We start from the raw sequence: 20610 nt of genomic DNA on the forward strand, positions 1-20610 counted from the left end.
TATATATTTATATTGAGCTGTTAATTGTTGTTTGATAAAAATCCAAAAGACAATGTGTAATTCTTCTAATAAAGATCTGTCTTTGAAGTATATTTGTTCTATTGACTCTTTAAAACTAATTCCACTGTCAGTTCTGGTTAGATTTGCCTTAGTAAACTTTCATGTAGATAGGACACTGTAATGATTAACTAAATATATTGATATGTATTTGAATTTCAGCTTCTTTGGATAAATAGTTTTACTTAACAATATTTGACTTTTGTTTTAATTGTCTTCAGATTAATTAATTTTTTTTACAGGAACATTTCAACTATGGGGCCATACCATTCAGGTAGATTGGGCTGACCCAGAGAAGGAGGTTGATGAGGAAACCATGCAGAGAGTTAAAGTTCTCTATGTAAGAAATTTAATGATCTCAACTACAGAGGAAACAATTAAAGCAGAATTCAATAAATTCAAACCTGGTGCAGTTGAACGGGTAAAGAAACTTAGAGATTATGCGTTTGTTCACTTTTTTAACCGAGAAGATGCAGTGGCTGCTATGTCTGTTATGAATGGAAAATGCATTGATGGAGCAAGTATTGAGGTAACACTGGCAAAACCAGTAAATAAAGAAAACACTTGGAGACAGCATCTTAATGGTCAGATTAGCCCAAATTCTGAAAACTTGATTGTGTTTGCTAACAAAGAAGAGAGCCATCCAAAAACTCTAGGCAAGCCACCAGCTCTTCCAGCTCGTCTCAATGGTCAGCATAGCCCGAGCCCCCCTGAAATCGAAAGATGCACTTATCCATTTTTTCCTGGAACAAAGCTTACTCCAATTAGTATGTATTCTTTAAAATCAAATCATTTCAATTCTGCAGTAATGCATTTGGATTATTACTGCAACAAAAATAATTGGGCACCACCAGAATATTATTTATATTCAACAACAAGTCAAGATGGGAAAGTACTCTTGGTATATAAAATTGTTATTCCTGCTATTGCAAATGGATCCCAGAGTTACTTCATGCCAGACAAACTCTGTACCACGTTAGAAGATGCAAAGGAACTGGCAGCCCAGTTTACATTACTTCATTTGGGTAAGTTAAAAATATTTTAAATAATATTGTAGAATATGAAATATATATTATAAATTCATTTATTTTGAACTCAACATTAGTGGTGAGTATTTAACATAAATTTTAGCTCAGTTTTATGAATTCCTGGTAAATTTTGAGACTTTTCTCCTATAGAATCTTCCTATATTTAGCTTTTTAAACCTTACTTATGAGAACATTTGGTTTTGATTTACTTTAGAGTTCATGATCCTGTTTCATTAATTTATTGTTTTGTAATGACTCATCCTCATTTGAAATAATAATTTCTACATAAGTTATAGGATTTATTACTTAAAGCAATTTATAAGAGGGCCCCTGCATCTTTGGTGAAGTCTACGCAGTAATCTTTGAGGGGGAGCAAGGGTAGGAAGTTGGTAAAATCAGAAGCATTTCAGAGGGGTCGTGTGTAGACACAGCCTTATGATCACCAATCTGGAAATTTGTTATTACTCATGAAAGACAAAAAGCATCATTAAAAGATGTTCGTGGCTATTCTATTCTTTAATTCCATGCTTTAAAAAAAAATGTTTCTCTAAAGCATTTGAAGGGTAATTAAGAAAGGTTTTAGATCATGTGCTAACTAAATATTTGGCATTGTGAAGGAAGAGTATAATATCACTCTGGTATTCTCCTACTTCCCGTTTTTTACTTTTTTGTTAGCTACCTCCTCCCTACCAGTCTGTCTCATTTTTAAATGCAGCTGTAGATTTCAGTTAGTGATGACTTTGTGCCCCAAATAATATTTATTAGAAGAATACTGGTTGCTTGAAAATCAACAATAAAAAGGACAAGTCTGCTACTAAGCACTGTAGTTGTTTCTTGATTATAATTGTCAAACTCTTAGCTTAAAACTGATTTATTATATGGTTGCAGAACCATACTACTGAAACATATCTATCTCTTTAAAGTTGATATTCTCAAATTTGTTAAGAGAAGGCAGTCAAAAAGGAAAAACATTGTCAAAAGAGAAAATAATTTTTATGTATTTTATAGACTTGCTTACCCATCATAGGCACTCTCATATGATGTTATTTTCAAGAGATTCTGATTTGGAGATCTCGTCATAATTTTAGTACTGAAGGTAGGATTTCCCTCAAAGAAACTTTTCAGTAGTGTCCTCAATTGTTAGTTTTGGAATATTTGGTCATTTTACAGTTATCTAAGTTAATTCTTAGATATGATTTCCATTAATGTACAAAATAGAGACCTTCCATTTCTCTCTTAATAAAGACAATCTAAGTTAAATATAAAATTAGGTGGGTAGCAGATAATTCAAATTATGGTTCTTAAAGAAAAATGGATCAAATTAATTCTTTTTTTGAGTAGAATATAGATAATTAGCTGGTGAGCAAGATTTTCCCAGGATACTTATGTTTGATCTAACATTGTAATGCTAAAATATATTTTATTTCTATCCCCACTCATTTACCTTACAAATTTAACTTAAATTTCCAAGATTCTTAACACATTGTCTTAATTTATGTTAGATTTTCTGTTACGACATCGTTTGCCCATCTGGTTATCCCATAAAGATCAGATGTTATATGGAACCAGAGGTCTTTTTTCATCAGGTTTTAATTTAATATTAAGATGTTTTTAATTGAGTCCTACTGCCATAATTAACTCATTATAAATTTTAGTTCCCAAAGAAAACTGTTGTTCAGGTATAGTATTCCCAACTTGATTATGTTTAATTGGGGATAAAATTAGCTTTAATAAATGAAATGCTTAAAGGGCACAGGCAGTTTGCTTTATAGTCATCTATTCAGATTTTATCAAATCCTTATATGAAAGCTGCTTATAATAAAAAATTGAGCGATTTGTGTTTTATGTATTTTCTCAATCTATTCACCATCAGAGAAAAGAGTTGAGATCCAAATATAAGCCAAAAATTTCAGTTAAACACTAGAGCTTGTTTGGATGCAGTATATAAGGCCTAGGGCCTTATCTACAGATAGTAACTGAATAATCCTTATTGTGATTGACTAGAAATATGAATAAAGGTTAAGTTAGAGGCAACTGAGGGGAAGGAGAGATGGAATTCAAGGAAGTGGAAGAGTCCGAGATCTGGGCTCTAGGAATCTTTGATCAGAAAACAAATGTCAGACTTTTCAGAGGACATGTGCGATAGACAGCCAGGAGGTTACATCATTGTGGCCATGTACTGGCTTGCTTTTTCCTTCTATTAATATTGGAGCCTCTGGGCTTTAAAGTGTTGATGCATTTTTACCTGCAGTTTCCTTTAGGTGAAGGTTGTAGGGTTTCATTGGATGTTTCAGGGCTGAGAACAGGGTGGTAGTAGTGTGTTCTCAGAGGGGTAACGGGAGTGTGATAGTGATATCCTGCTAAATGTTTAGTATTTCAAGCATTGGGTTTTTCTGAGATCTTGAGAAGTTATTGGTTGGTCCCTCAGATGTAGTTCATTAAGTTCATCTTTTGGCTCTATTTTCTTAAAGAATTTGAATCAATTTCCTAGATGGTGAATTTTAGCTACTATTTTAAAATGTTTTCTTTGGGTGTGGTAACTTAAAAAAATTGCTTTGATACTCTTCTATTAACCTTTTCAGTTTGATGCTATTTCAAGTATTATCTAGTCTTACCTTGATGATCTTTGATATGTGATATAAGCAGTCATTTACATTTTTATTTCAGAGCTCTTTAAGAGTATACTTTCAGTGTCCACGTTGTTTTGGCATTATGCCTATTTTTTCAAGTTTGAAAAATAAAAGAGACAAAAATTAGACTTTATTTAGTTTATTGACTGTCATTGGTGTTTTAAGGAAAATAGAAGTTCTTTTAAGGGGTAACAGGCACCTAAATGAGTGCTAGAAGTCAAGAGAGTCTACTTCTGGTGACCATGGAGCACTCTTACCAGAATCCCAGAAGTTCTTGGTGTATAGTCTCTTAAAATCAGTTTTTAAAATGTGTGTGTGTGTATTTCCCAATTAAATTGCGCTCTATTTTAAGCAAAATGCTCTCGTTAAAAGAAAAACTAAAAGCTGGGGTTAATGCCAAAATTGAACCCTCGGTTTTTTTTTTTTTTAATACTTCACAGTTAGAGACCATCTTCATAATATCAGAGAATAACCTCTTTAACCTCACTGGAAACTCTTTACTCAACCAGGAGGATAAGAAATTATGTATTATGTGGTTATAATTAAGAACTTGTAATAAGTGGGATACTCAGTGGGTTTAATGAGTAGAATGCAGACTTGAGGGCTAGGACATAGATTCTACATCAAATATTTGATGTATGGAGACTTCTTGGGTTATTCAGTATCAGACCTTTTCAAATAAACCTTTTCTGTTTTACAATTTTATATATCTTTGATAATGGATGAGACTATTAGTGTGAATAATACTGCTTTTCCTAAAATGTTGCCTCTGTTTTGACTCTGGGCCTTCCAGTATTACTACTGCTTTCTCCTGGAGGGTTCTTCGCCATCTAGGAGTGGAATAAGGAAAATCAAGGAGATAAAGGAAAGTTCTGGAGAGTTATAGTTTTGAAGAAGAAAGTACCGGAGAATACCTACTGGAAGGAGGGAGGTAGCCTCAATGTGTGTTGATAATTCACCTTGATAAATAATTTATTAACAGTTGTAGACAGGGCATTTCTTGTTTCTTATATAATACTGATGAAGTGAGTCTTTTTTTTTTACTCGTATGACCACCTAATGCTTTAAAACGGGTGAAGAACCTCTGTCGCCAACCAGCTTGTGCCTTTGTTTTAACTTCATCAGTTTTCTGTTGTTTTGGCCATGACTAATGAAGTTTAATTGAACAAATTTTTTTTTGAATACCTCTAATGTGCTAACTATACTTTCTTAAGCATTAAGGTGCTAAACAGCTCTTAACGGAGTCTACTGAAGAAGGCAGAGACACAAACTCTATGCATAGGCTACTTTGGGAGTACAGAGGAAGGGCACATCTCCCACTTGATCTGAGTTGTTAATCTTGAGGAGAGTTTGTGGCCAGAAACAGACACAACATAACCAGATACCTATTAGAAAAACAGCATGGTGGTGGGTTAATGGCAAACAGTACTGTACGGTGGTTTTTTTTTTTTTTTTTTGGTGATTTCAGTCAGATTTTAAGAATTAGAAATTGAAAGAAAGTAGACGTTTTAGTTAATTGAAATTTCGTCAGTTCTGCTTTGTGAAACTTTACAAGTATTTTTTTTTTTCTGGTACAACTATGTTGACATGACTTTTCCTCTGAGCAAGTAATTTTTTTCTAGATGAATCTATTCTGATTTGTGTGAACTATTTTTCTGTGTGAATTTCATCTTTTTAATATCTTCTGCACTTTCTTTTTTAAGTATTCATTTTTGTGACTGACTTGAATATTGCTTCTTATATTTGACTATGTAATGACATACATCATTAGAATCTTTGATTTTTTTCTGGTGATTGAGTGGTAAAATATTTAGTATACATATTTTAAGCTTGATACCACTGTTTGCTTTCCCTTTAATATTTAAATTAGGTTTTGGTTTGCTAGCACTTAAAACATGGTTGAAAGTTATGAAACAGAAGACACAGCTGGGTGAAGGTATACTATTCTGAGAAGTTTTAATGTGAAAAAGAAGCTGCTTTTTTTCTTATGAGGTATTTCCAGATTGATGGGCGCAAGTGCAAAAATCAAATTTCGATTTAAAAAGTTTGCCAATAAATTGCTTTGAAACAAAGAGAAACTTTAGTTGTTTTTTTTTTTAACTTAAGAGATAATTTTAGGAGACACTTAAGCTAGGTACAATATAATAGTGATATCATAATGAAAAATTTAACTGTAAATAATTAGAGGAAAAATAGTAAGACTTTTAGACAGTTTTTCTTTCCTTTCCAGTTTTAATTACAGATCTAACTTTGATGATACCATTTCAAACTGGTATTTTAAAGAACCAAAATTTGCTGAATTTGCTTTAAAATTCACTTAGATAAATAAGAAGTAGAATCAGCATCAACATTTTATACATTAATTTTTCCTATCAAGTGGTGAGACAAAAATTCCATTAACTCAACTATGTGTCTTTGACCCTCTGCGAGGGCCCAGTATTTATGAAAATATATTTCTCTTCCTCTTGAAACAACTATTTTTTTCCTGAAAGACCATCATGTGATATTTCTTATAATTCTTATCTTAATAACACTTGTATTAATAGACCATAATAATTTTGGAGTTAGCACTGTGAGAGCTGTAGCTTAGTACAGTAATGAGTAATCAAGTACAAGTACAAGAACCTGTAGTCTCTGCCACCAACACACTGTGACCTTAGAATGGCAAACTAATCATTTATTCTTCGTGGATCTCAGTGCTTTTACTCTAAAATATGAGGGCTTTCTTTGACTTCTAAAGCTTCTCTTATTCCCTAAATTTATGGTTTTGTTTAAAATATGGTCAAAATCTGATGGACCAAAAATAATACTTGAAATTTTTATGTCAACCAAAATACATACTTAAGTTTAAATAGTTTAAAATTAAGAGCTGCTTTTGCAAGAATTAACCCTTTATCAGTTTAATATTCCTTTATACATTTCAAAGCTTATGTCTGTCTACAACAGAATAACTGGGTTAAAAAAATGAAAAATTCATCATTTGCATGATGACAAGTACTTGTTTTTTGGTTATTTCCTTATTTGAGTTTATTAATTATAATTAAAAATTATAATTAAAACTAAAATTTTATAAAACAAATCTTAATTATTTAAAAGTTTAGAAATTAGTTTTCTTTTTGTAACAAGATCTAAGAAAATGATGTGTATTAAAACATACCATCTGACCAATATTTGTTCCATAGTTATGTCATTAACTGATTAAAGTGATCATGTGATTGCATTTACTTTATACATTCGTTTAATCATGCTTGATCCTCTATTCTATAATTTCTTAGTATCTTTGGTTAATACATTCCTAAAATACTTGTTCTAGTACACTAGTTTTAACAGTAACTGCTGCTTTATTAATTTATAAATTTAACATAATTTTATCATTTAATATTTTAGAAAATAACAATTTATAAAATTTCCTTGCCTGAATCAGTAGGACTGTAAATGTTGCCTATATGTTCCAGTCTTAGATGTCAGCAACAATTCGTAATTTTGCCACATGGTGTCGCCTAAATGTATTTCTTAACCTGGCTTGAAAAGGAATTTCAATGTTATATTGATCCTCCCCCCTCCATGGCTTGGTTATTTTTTGGGTTTAGAATCAGTAAAATCTGTGAGAAGCTGCACATAGTCTTCAGCATATCGTGCCTTTATTTTTGCTTCCTCTTTAATATTTAGTAGGCAATAATTACTTATGCTATTGCAGTATAATTTAGTGAATTATATAAGGGCTAGTAAATGGAGACAAGATGTTTTGGAAGATTGGTTTTACTGTGGTGAACTTTTTCAAATCATCATCTGTGCTTTTAACTACTTTAAAATTATTCAGTGTCAGTCGCTTCTAGGCTTTTTGGTTAAGGTTGAATATAGTATCTACTACTTACTAGTTAATTTTGGATATATAATCTATCCTAGATTAATACATCCTCTATCTAAGACCTGGTAGCACATTACCTCCAAGAATGGTATGCTTCCCTCTAGGGATTTAAAACAAAAGAAAACAATAAAAAACTGTTGTCTCCCTAATTGGAAGCTTTAAATTACCAGACTATTAATAACTACTTGGTTTTTTTCTTGCTCCTTAAATCATATTTGGTTAAAGATACATTAGTTACATGCGTGCCATTATATCATGGCAAGTGACATTTAAGCTATAAAAATGGCCTGTATGTGGATTTTTATATACACAGTACATATGAAAATGATTCATTTGGCTAGCTGTATACCTTTATGCATTGCTTTGATTCAGTAAATATAATACATACCACACTGATAATGATTTCTATTATAATGTAGCTATAACTTTGATTTAAAAGTACATAGGAATGCAGTCATTAGAAAACATCAACCTGTTGTAATTGTATAGCCTGATAATTTGGTGAAGGTACTCTGAAACCCCTGTTTTGTTATGTGTTTAAACAATATAGCTCGATTTTTATGCACAGATTAATTCAAGGGATTGACACTCGAATAAATAAATTTGAATAAATAAAAAATGTAAACTAAGGTGTACAATTCCAGCTGCTTTTGTACAATAGATACTTATGTTGACCTTTACTTACAGTGGATTGCTATTGTAGCGTAATCAAGTCCTCTGAACTTGCATTCTCCTGTTCAGAATGCTCTATTGTTTGGCTCCATCTTACCCAACCAAATAGAAATAGCTCTTGCTTTGATCATCTGAAGAACATGCCGTGCTCATTGGTATTTCCAGGCTTTTCCTAGTTCTGCTCACTCCGCTTGGAATATTCTGCTTACTCTTGTCTACTTAGTCTCTTATATTAGGCTTTTCTTGGACACAGTAACTGATGACTTTTTTCTTATCATATTAGTCAACAGTTTAGTAATTTTTACATTACTGTATATTTACTGTTATAAAATTTTTGATCCATCAGGTTTATAAAGCCAAGGGACTTTGTAGATATATATATTTTTTATTGTTGTTACTATGTCCTCCATTGTATACGTCAGTACTCTCTCCTCTAATTCTCAGTGTGTGGTACTTTTCATATAATTGAAAGTGATTAATTATTGCTGTAAGATTAAAAGAAGGATTCTGAGAAAAGATAAATTTTGGCTGTGCTTTGAGCAGAAAGAAGAACAGGTTGGAAAAGGAATATCTGAGATATGGAGTTGGTACAGATACAGAACAATTAAATTATGAATGGTGGTTAATAGGATTATATGTATTTATATTTCACTGAAGTAGAAGTATAGCTTTTAAAATGCTGATGAAATGAGTGTTTCAAAATAGAGAAAACTTTGAAATACAGACCGAGTCATGAATTATTTATATTGAATATGTATCATATGTATGTGTGTGTGTGTGTGTGTGTGTGTGCATACACAAACACATACACACACATATGAACAAAGAATAGTGGAAAAAAAGGAGATTATAGTTGTAGGAATATAGAATAAAATGGATCATATTATGTGTAATTTTATAATTTTATTGACTGTTATGACAACTTCTTAAGTTCATTACATAAGCCACAGTAATATTTAGTGCCATGTGTATAACATTTTTCAAGACTTCACAAATAGAAAATTTAGCTTACTATATGTTATTTCTAAACTTAGTTTACGCTAGCATTGCTTTTCTTCATCATTCTTCTACACAGGTGTAGACTGAGAAGATAGCATTCTTCCTTTAAAATTAGTTTCCTAAAAAGCCCTGCAACTTCAGGATGCTAAGATAGCAGTCTTATTTGGAATGTACTGGAATTCTGCGCGTTCAGTTATTTTTTGTTTTCAAAAGAAGAAATAGTAGTGTGACTTATCTTAGAGTCTAAAAAATAGTTTTTCGTCTTTCATACCAGTTACTTTAAAGTTTATATGGAATTGTTCTTCAAACTGAAAACTAGTACAGTCTTCAAAGATATAGAATATGCTATATATACAATTAGTTTTAAGTAACTTTAAAAAATTTTCATCACATCTTTATAGATCAAATCACATATCTACAATGTTATTTCTTAATGAATATAATAAAAATTAGCATTCTAATTAGTGAGAATTTTACCTAGTTTATCTTTCTTTTGGCTCTTATTCTTACATAATAGAAGACTAAACATAGCACATCTAATAATTCCAGTTTTATAGAAAACAAGATTTTGTCTGTGATCATTGAAGTTTAGAAGATTCTATTGACTTTTCGACATGCCTTTTCTTTTCCCTAGACTCTTTCTTGTGTCTTGATAACTGAACAATCCCTTTTGAAATAATTTCTCAGAATAATTTATTAACAATCAGTGCTTTTTTAAAGGAATGACACTGCAGTGCCACCGTTAGCATAAATCAGGTATGTATATGTGTTTGTATACATATACACACGCACACCTCTGTACACATAACACACCTCAGTCTGGATTCTCTGTTCTATTGCATTGATCTATTTTACTACATTGTCTTAATTACATAACTTTATGAAAAGTCTTAATATTTGGTAGAGAATATCGTCCTACTTTTTTCCCCTTATAGTTATCTTGGCTCTTCTCAGCCCTTATATTTCCACATGAATTTTAGAATCAGATTGTGAATTTATTGCAAGAAAATCTTCCTGGGAATTTGATTGGAATCAAATTGAATCTGTAGATCAATTAGCAAAGAACTAATATTTTTATAATAGTGGGCCTTCTGATTCATGAACAATATAGATCTCTCCATTTATTTAGGCTTTCTTTAATTTCTCTAAACATTCAGTGGTTCAGTAGTTTACTGTGTAAATATCTCTTGCATCTTTCATTAGATTTACCTGTAGGTATTTAATGTTTTTCAATGCCATAGGAAAAAGGTGCCTTTTAATGTCAATTTCTCACTGTTCCTCTTTATAGAAATATAATGTATTTTTTGTATATTGAATAAAACTGTTTGATTCTAATGGTTTGACTCTAAAGTGTTCTCATACACAGTTATGTCAACTGCATATAATGAGCTTTTTTCTTCTTTTCTGTCTTTATACTTTTTTCCTTGCCTTATTGCACTAGCTAGAACCACTTGTCCAGCATTGAATACAAATGATGATAAAAAGCATCCTTGTAACCTTTCAATATTTCTCCATTAAGGTATGTTTGTTGTAGCTTTTATTATAGAAGCTGTTTATCATATTAAGGATATTCTCTTCTATTCCTAGTTCGTTAAGAGTTTTTTTTTAAATCAGGAATGGGTGATGAGTTTTATGAAATGCTCTTCTGCATCTATTTAATTATATCATTTTGTCTGTTATTCGTTTAATGTGATGAATTGCATTGATTGGTATTTGAATGTGACATCAACCTTGTATTTCTGAATTAAATTCAATTTGATCATGGTACATTGTCTTTAATTTATTGCTAAATTTGGTTTTTGATATATTTTTTCAGACAAAATCTGTGTTCATTAGTGAGATTGGTACATACTTTTCCTTATTAAAAACAGTTGAGAAGTTCTCTTTTACTGTTCTATGGAAGTTTGTATAAGATTGGTGTTATATTTTGACTGTGGAATATCATTTACGAAGACATCTTAGAGTTTTCAGCCTTTTATTGCAATATATGCATTTTTAGGCCGCATATTTGCCTCTTAAATATATGGTTATAGTTGCATGACATACATTTTGAAATATTTTATTGTTATTTATTTCAGGATGTTTTGATTTATTCTTGAACATGAGTATAAATTTCAAAACCTATGGAGATTTTTGTAGTTACATTTTTGGTTTTTATTTTACTGTGATCAGAAAATATATTATGTATCTTTTTAGTCCTTTGCTTTTTTTTAAGTTATCAAAGTAAATATTCCATGCCTGCTTAAAAAGAATTCGATTGCAATGGTTAATTGCAGTGTATTAGTTTGCTAGGGTTGCTGTGGCAAAGTACCACAATCTGGGTGGCTTAAGCAACAGAAATTTATTCTCCCACAGTTCTGGAGGCTAGAAGTCAGAAATTAAGGCATTGGCAGGATCATGTTCCTTCTGAAGCTGATAGGGGAGGATTTCCTTGCTTCTTTTAGCTTCTGGTGTTTGCCAGCAGTCCTTGAATTCGTTGGCATGTAGATGCAGTACTCCAATGTCTGCCTCTTGTAACATGGTCATCTTAACCCTGTGTGTCTTCACATGGCATATGTCTCTCTGTGTTTTTCTATTCTTATAAGGATACCAATCATTAGATTAAGGGTCCACCCTACTCCAGTATGACCTTATATTAACTAATAACATTTGCAATGACCTTATTTCCAAATAAGATCACATTCTGAGGTACTAGGGGTTAGGATTTCAATATATCTTTTTGGGCACACAATTTAACTCAAATACATATATATATGTATGCATATATGTGTGTATATGTATATATGTATATATACACACACACACTCACATATATATCTCAGTTAGGCCAGGTTTGTTAATCGTATTTAAATTTATTCATGATATTTTGGTCTGTTTATTCTATTACTTACTATGAGATGGTTATGAAAATCATCCACAATGATTACAGATTTGTATTTTCCTCTTTTTGGTTTGTCAATTTTTGCTTTATAGATTTTGAGGTTATGTATTAGGTGCTTAGAAATCTAGAATTATTTTTCTGGTTAAGTGTACCTTTTATCATTATACTGTGTCATTCTATCTATATTACAAAAAAACCTTAAACTGCTTCCTCTGATATTAACATATATGCTTTCTTTTGGTTAGTTTGCATGTTATATATTTTCTATTTTTTAACTTTTATTTTTCCTTTATCTTGGCCTTAAGATGAGCACAGTGTGTAGTTAGTTTTTTTTTTGTTGCTGCTGCTGTTTGTTTTTGTTGAAAGTCTGTCCTTTAAGTGCTTGGTCAGCTTGCATTTAGTGTACTTATTGATATGCATGTAATTATTAAGTCTCTTATCTTCCCATTTGCTTTTTATTCTTTGTTCAATTTTCCTGTTCTTTTTCCTTTTTCTCCTTTCTTGCCTTTTGATAGATTATTTCTTTGTCTTTTATTCCCTCTCCTTCTTTTAACTGGAATAGTCACAAGTTCTTCACTATTCTTTAGTGATAATACCGTAGACTCCAGCATGCATTCTTAACTTATTGAAGCCTAATATTGTTTAATGCTTTTATCACATTCCAGACAATTCAAGGACCTTAGTACACTTTAAGTTCTCTTATTTCTTCTTTCAGTTTACATAGTGTCTTGGTATTTCCATCTGTTTTAAACCTATATTTTTAATCTCACATACCTAATTATAAGAGTTTTTAGTTAACATAAATTTATATTCATTTACCATTTACATATTTATTATTTTCTTTCCTTTTTATTTCCTCCTCTCCAAGCTTCCATCCACTGTTATTGTTTATTCTGACCAAAGAAATTCATTTGTATTTCCTTTGGTGTGGATATGCTTATGACAAACTACCTTAGTTTAATTTGTCTGAATATGTCTTTTGAAAGGGTATTTTTCTAGAAAGCAGTTATTTTTTTGAGGTTATAATTCCACTCACTGTTTCTGGCTTCCATTGTTTCTGTTGAGAAGTCAGCTGTAATTTACTCATTATTCTTTTGAATGTAAACTTTTTTGCCCCTTTGCTGCTTTTAGTATTTTCTCTTTATCTGTGATTTTCAGAAGTGTTAGTGTGATGGACTTATATATAGTTTTCTTAGTCTTTATCTTAATTGGGACTTTACTTCTAAAATCTGTGGATCAGTGTTTTTACTTTTTTTCGAAAGTTCTAAGTTATTCTGTTTTCGGATACTGCTTTTGTGCCACTTATCTCCTTTATATATGGTATTCCAATTACACACGTTTGACCTTTTTACTCTATCTCATATATCTATTATATTCTTTCTGCATTTCTTATTCTTTTGTATGTTTAGTCTGCATATTTTCTTCAGACCTATCTTTTGATTCATGAATTTTTTTCATCTGTGTCTAATATGCTGATGAAACGATTTGGATTTATTTCTCAGTTCTAGAGTTTCATTTGACTCTTAAAAATAATGTTCATGTTTCCTTCAAAACTTTTAGTCTTGTCTTTTATTTCCTTGAGTATATGAGGCATAGTTATTTTAATACCAAGTTCTGAAAACTTTATGTAAACTTTTTTGTAGATTCGTTACTATTGACTTGTTATTGTTGGTTTTAGGTCACATTGTTTTATCTCTTTATATGATTTTATTTATTTATTTAAATTAAGTTTATTGGGGTAACATTGGTTAATACAATTATATAATTTTCAGGTGTACATTATAATTTGACATCTATATATTCTATTGTGTTTACCACCCAAAGTCCAGTTTCCTTCAGCTACCATATATTTGATCCCCTTTACCCACTTCACTCTCTTTCTGTCCCCTATATTTGACCCCCTTTACTCTGTCTACCTCTCCCCCTCCTCCCCCATCCCCTACCCTCTGGTAGTCCATGTCCATGAGTCTCTGTTTGTCTTGTTCATTTGTTGCTTTTAGGTTTATATCCCACATACAAGTGATATCATGTGATTTTTCAACTTTTTCTGTCTGGGTTATTTCACTTAGCATGATTATCTCGAGGTCCATTCATGTTGTTGCAAATGACAGTATTTCATCTCTTTTTATGGCTGAGGAACATTCCATTGTATATATGTACCACAGCTTCCTCAGTCAATCGTCTGTCGTAGGACACTTCGGTTGCTTCCATGTCCTGGCCACTGTGAATAATGCTGCTATGAACATTGGTGTGCAAACCTCTTTTCAGTATGGGTTTTCACGTCTTTGGGGTAAATACCCAGTAGAGGGATTGCTGGATCATATGGGAGATCAATTCTTAGTTTTTTGAGGAACCTCCATACTGTTTTCCATAGTGGCTGTACCAATTTGCAGTCCCACCAGCAGTGTATGAGGGTTCCTTTTTCTCTGCATCCTCTCCAGCATTTGTTATTACTTGTCCTGTTGATTATAGCTATTCTAACAGGTGTGAGATGGTATCTCATTGTGGTTTTGATTTGCATTTCCCTAATAGCTAGCGATGTTGAACATCTTTTCAAATATTTGTTAGCCATTTGTATGTCCACTAGGGAGAAGTGTCTGTTCAGGTCCTCTGCCCATTTTTTGATTGGATCATTTAGTTTTTTGTTGTTATTGAATTGTATGAGTTCTTTGTATATTTTGGATATTAGGCCCTTATTAGAAGCATTGCTTGCAGATGTATTTTTCCATTCACATGGTTGTGTATGACGTTATTTTTTATTGAATGTCAGATATTGTAGATGAAAAAAAGTACAAATAATTTGAAAGATAGCATGGTGTTATTTTTATTCAGACAAGATTTATTTTTGCTTCAGAAAGGTCACCAAGTGACTGACCATCCCTGATTGCCTTAATTTAGGCAGGAATTGAGAAGATTTGAAGTTGAATTTAGTCTCCATTAAAGTCGGTCTACTTCTGATCCAATTTTATTCAAGGTTTGAGGCATACCTCATCAGTAGCTCTGCAGCTCCTATTTTTGTCTTCTTCTCAGAAATTTGTCTATCTCTTGTCATCTTCCCTTGCCTCTCAGATCTCTCTTCAGAATTTGCTAGTCCTTCTAGGGAAACACACGTCCAAAAGATGTGCATACCTCTCTGAATTTACTTCTTGTCTAGGATTTCATAATTCTTCACCGTCTTGGTCATTCTCAGTGCTTTCAGATAGATATTTTTGCTTTTAATGTTGTCTACATTTTCTAGTTCTCACTGGGAGGGTTGATTAGTTACTTAGTTGGTCATGTAAAAATCAGAAAATATTGTAACTTTTTTCTACTGAATTATAATCTTTAAGATGGCTATTAAAAACCTACAGTTTTATGTGGATGATCAAACATTTTTCATTTGTTCATACTTCTGTGCACAATTTCTTAGCATAGAGCTGGATATACATTTCTACCAAAAAGCTTTAAGGCACATAAAGCTTTAAAGAGATAACCACTAAAATGGATGAATGTCCAAAGTTGTACTACCTATGGTTAAATGAGGCTTCAAATAGATGAAGTTTAGTTGTTAAAAGCAAAACTTTTTTTAAGCTTAGTGTTATTTTAGCCATCTATCTCTTTTTAAGACGGAAGGAAAGGATATTGTTATTTTTCAAATTTACTTAGATCCTTTGGCTATCTGCTTATCAGAAATTGAGTAATTTCATTTGCTTTTAAAATTCTTTCTTTCTTAGTAGAGTAGTACCTCTTGGAAACACCAGCTACGAAGGACTTAATTTGTATAGAAACACATGGTTTTTTCTGATAATGTATTAACTCGTAATTTTCATTCAAATAGCAAAATACTGTTCTCTTGTTCATCTTTGCAGAACTTCAGAAATGATAACTATTTGTCACTTGTTTCCTTTTCTTTAAATTTATTTTCCTGTTTACTGATCAAAAGGTTTTTAACTAAAGTTATCAAGGATTCCATGCACTTCCAAGATAGGGATAACATCAGTCTAAAGACTCAATTCTTTTCTGTCTTCACTGCTTACAGACAGGGAACACAATCTCTTCAGCCTGGACCTATGTAGAAGAATTTGGAGAAAATAAACAGGTAAGAAAAAGTCTCTTAGGAATATTAAGTGATAATTTAGTTTTCAGAAAGCCGGTTTTAAATTATTCTTATAGTTATAAAGAGAAATAATTTAAATTGTCCAATAAAACTTTGTGAAATATTTTGATTATTATAATTTTGCTAATTATAGATTCATTAAGTAAAATTTTAAAAAGTTAAACTGGTTTCCATATTTCAGATCTTCTAAAACTTTTAACATGCAAGTGTTCATTGTGAACCACCAGGATGGTAAACAGTGTTTTATGGTAGATGTAGTCGGAGTGAGTATATTATGTGTAGATTATCCAGCATTTCTCAAACGTACCTGAAAATGGAACTCGTATTTTTTTCAAGTTTATTAATCCAAAATTATTGTTGATACAATTTAGAATAAAAGTTATGTTTATAAATATTCACTGTTAGTTTTTTCAACATGGTACTGAGAAGGAAAAGTTTTAGTAGGAAATTAAAGGTAGCTTATAGTTTGAATAAAGATTATTACTATCCAAATTCTTTTTTACATGTAAAGGCAAAAAGAATGTTGTGGTTTCCTGGGTAGCAATCCAAGTACTAGTTCTGTGTTCTTGAGTAAGTTACTTTGCCTTTCTGTGCATACATTATTTTGTTGTTAAAAAGGAAAATAAGAATACTTATCTTGCAAGGATTAAATAGTGCCGATTGTGTATCGTTATTTTTGGCACTTAGTACTCAACAGACATTAACTTTTATTAGTAAAACTTGTATTGCAGATACAAAGAAATATATTTGTTATGCTTGAGAGTTATAAGTTTATTTTTATAGATCTTAATCTTAGCATAGACATTCAAATATATGATGCTATTCTCAGAACTACCTTTTTCTATGAATTTTTATATTTGAAATTTTGATTTATGAGGACTAATTTTAGATATTAGATAGAAATGAAACTTGAAAAGAGTTACCTTTTCTAAGGCTTTTATATTCTCTTTGCTTTTGCCTAGATAGTATTTCTAGTGAGCTGTACTGAAGCCTAGATTGCTATAGGTCAGATCACAATTTTCCCTCTTATAGGCCGCTGTTGTATTTCTCTCTTTCTGAGTGGTTTAGAAACTAGCATTAAAATGAATTTGAGATAATTGATCTCTTAATACGAAGGTAACAGACTGGAAGCTCTGGATAATGTTTGTTTGGAGTATAGCTAGATACCTATTGGTTCTCTTTGAGTTCTTTTTTCGTTTGTTTGTTACATCTTGGGCCTCGGAAGGTATTTGAGTTTGTAATTTTTCTGTTTTGTTTTTAAAATTTTCCTATTATATATTATTCCCATTAAAAGTTCTTCTCAAACTGATTTATAAAATTGTTCAGCGAATTAACTTTTTCTAAGGTCAAACAAGTTTGGGAAAAACTATGGTATACTTACTGCTCTTGGGAAATCATCATGCATATTAGCATATAGAATAATTGTAGTAGCAACCTGTTTAACCGTTAACCTCATCTTTCCTAAATTTTTCTCAAGATTTTTTGGCTAAGTTTTTCTCATTTTGAGGTACTTCAGTTGCATAGGCTATAGTTTGGGAAACACTGAAACTAATTCAAAGAAACACTTACTTGCTTTAATTTATAATTATATTGAGGTATAATAAAAATACATAAAATACCATATTTAAAGTGTATACTTTGGCCAATTTCGATTTATGTGTTCATCTGTGAAATGACATCACAATCAAAACAAATATTTCATCACCCCTAATGTAATCTATTTCTCCTCCTACCCTCTTTCCCAAGCAACCACTGATCTGATTGCTGTCACTAGATTAGTTGGCATTTTCTAGAATTTCAAACCCTTGTTTTTGAAGGTTTAAATTATGATCTTCAGATAATTTAGAATGAAACAGCTGTAATATATTAAAAACAAAAGTACAACTATCTGACATATTTATATTTATAATTGTTACATACTATTAAAATTTTGTAGTAAAAATTTAAAATTCAAATAACTCAAAATAATAAGGGCAATATATTGTAAATATTAAAAATAATTTAGTTAAAAACAAGCAGATGATTTTCCCCAAAGTAATTGAATCTGAAAAATATCATTACTCTAGTAAAAATGGAGAATTCAGCAACTAGAACTTTATTAAGAAGCAGTTACAGGCAACAACATTCTTATCTAGCCATCTATTACTAAGATTAGTATACTCAAGGCCTCCTATAAATCATCTTAAAACAGAAATACTGACCTAAGCTACTTTGTGGACCTAGTCTTAGAAAAAAACATTGGTCACTTCATGTGTACTTCTTGTCCTTTGCTGTCAGTTGCCTGATAGGAAAAATTAAGTAGGACACAGAAATACCTTTTTAAATTTTATTGAAATATAATTGTAATAGAGAAAGTAATGAGATAAAAATACCAGTGAATTTTATAATACTAATGTGTTTTAGCCAAAAGTATCACTTTTAAAAATTTCTGGTTAATGATTTTTAACTATTTTATAGGTTTTAAGTTGCTTAATAACTGGCAATTCTGAATGTCTTTCTTCTACTTTACACTGAGCTTTTGATTTTCTGTGCTAGGATGGAAAGTACAAAATAATAAATAATAAATGTTACTTCTTTTTAATATAGATGATTTTTTTATCTCTGTACTTAAACCCAGCCATCCATATTTTATGTTCTGAGTATGTACAGTGCTGTTAAAAAAAATAATAATAACTTTGATTTACAGATAAAATACACTGAAGGAAAGTTATTGAATTATTTTAGTTATGACTATTTGAATGTTAGCGACTGAAATAATAACATGGTGAAACGAGGACTTTTTTTTCAAAAAAATTAATAAATAGCCCATAAAAATCTAAAGAAATGCTTAAAATAGGTATTAAAGGTATGGGAAATGTATTTCATAGATCAAAATACCAGATGCTTCACTCTTATATACATTGCTGTTGGGATTTAAAATGGTAGAAGCTGCCTTGTACGAATAATTCCCTTCCTAGATATTTACTCAGAATTGAAAACATATGTCCACACAAAATCTTGTACACACTATTTCTTAGCAGCATTATTCATAATAGCCAAAAGGTGGAAACAACCTAAATGTCCATCCATTGACTGGTGAATGAGTAAACCAAATGTGGTATTTCAAACATACAATGAATATAAAAAGGAAAGAAGTTCTGATACATACTACAACATGGATAAAACTTGAAAACATTATGTTAAGAAGCCAGTTTAAAAAGACCACATAAATTGTATGATTCAATTTATATGAAAAATGTAGAATAGGCAGGTCTATAGAAACAGAAGAATTAGTGGTTGCTGGGGCTGGGAGAGAGGGAATGGGCAGTGACTGCTAACAGGTGCAGAGTTTCTGTGTAGAGTGATGAAAGCGTTCTGGGCAGTGGCATTGGTTGCACAACTTTATGAAATAGTTGTAAATTTTGCAAACATCTGAACCTTTCCGTCTCCTAATATTTATAGTATTTGGGGAAAATTTTTCTTCTCTTGATTTATCCTGTGTCAATAAAGTCATTAATGTTAACTTGTACAACAGTCGATTAGTGTACTTTTAAATTAAAGGCTTACAGTAGGGTGCTATCAGAAATGCATATTTTCAGACCTAAGCACTATGCCATTACCCAGTTGTCTGGCTATCTTTGTGAAATCTTCCTTTGAAGATAGCTCTTCCATCCATATTTCACGAGTAGGCTGCATTAGCTCTTGAATAGGTTTAAACCCAAAGTAAAAGTGATTTCTTTGAAAAACATTTTTCTACCTACAGAACTATTTAAAGATCTCCTCTTTTAAATCTTGTTGTTGTGACTACATTGTTAAAATTTGAAAGAGCTAGTTGTGTCAGAGATACACGGCTTAAAAGGAATTGGACTGTATTTGCGTAATCAGCTTTAGGAGGAGAGAACCAGAACTTTTTTTAAAGCAATTATTTGAATTACAAGAGCACTAAAGTTTATGTTTGTACTCAATACCATAACCCTTCAGACACAGTGGATCCTTTTAAGAGAAGAATTCTGTGGTACCTGGAGTTATCCCACTTTGGTATCAAAATAATTGCTTATCCAGTTTCAAAATAACATATTTTGAACTGGATGCTTTTAATGTATTTATGTCTTCTGGGAACAAACTGCTTTTATTAATCTTATGGTACCATTAATAAAAATACAAAGGTTATAAAATTATTCTAATTAGAGTTTTACAATGCTAGAAATTAAACCTATATTTAATTGATTTTTATTTTTTCATTTTCTTTCTTAACTAGGTCCTTTCTGATGTTGCTTGAGCTTATTCTTCTGCAGTTGATCTCATTCCTGTTGGCTAAATATTAAGTCCCATGACAACATTAAGTTAATGCTCGCATGTTTTAGGCCTCATTTATAGTTACAGGAAAATATAGAAAAAGC

The 20610-nt window shown here is 31.3% G+C and overlaps 1 protein-coding gene across 2 annotated transcripts in view; it reads left to right on the forward strand.

Moving 5' to 3' along the window:
- RBM46 (RNA binding motif protein 46) overlaps window positions 1–20610 on the forward strand; it is a 35981-nt gene that overhangs the window by 11043 nt on the left and 4328 nt on the right. Inside the window, exons 4-5 of one of the 2 annotated variants that reach the window (XM_006916983.1) lie at window positions 300–1082; window positions 16154–16213. In XM_006916983.1, coding sequence (XP_006917045.1) covers window positions 300–1082; window positions 16154–16209 — 839 coding nt within the window. In that variant the 3' untranslated portion in view covers window positions 16210–16213. The remainder of the gene's footprint in view (window positions 1–299; window positions 1083–16153; window positions 16214–20610) is intronic. The other variant, XM_006916982.1, reaches the window with a different exon arrangement.

This window comes from Pteropus alecto, unplaced genomic scaffold, assembly GCF_000325575.1.
Source record: "Pteropus alecto unplaced genomic scaffold, ASM32557v1 scaffold166, whole genome shotgun sequence".
Taxonomy (NCBI): Eukaryota; Metazoa; Chordata; class Mammalia; order Chiroptera; family Pteropodidae; genus Pteropus; species Pteropus alecto.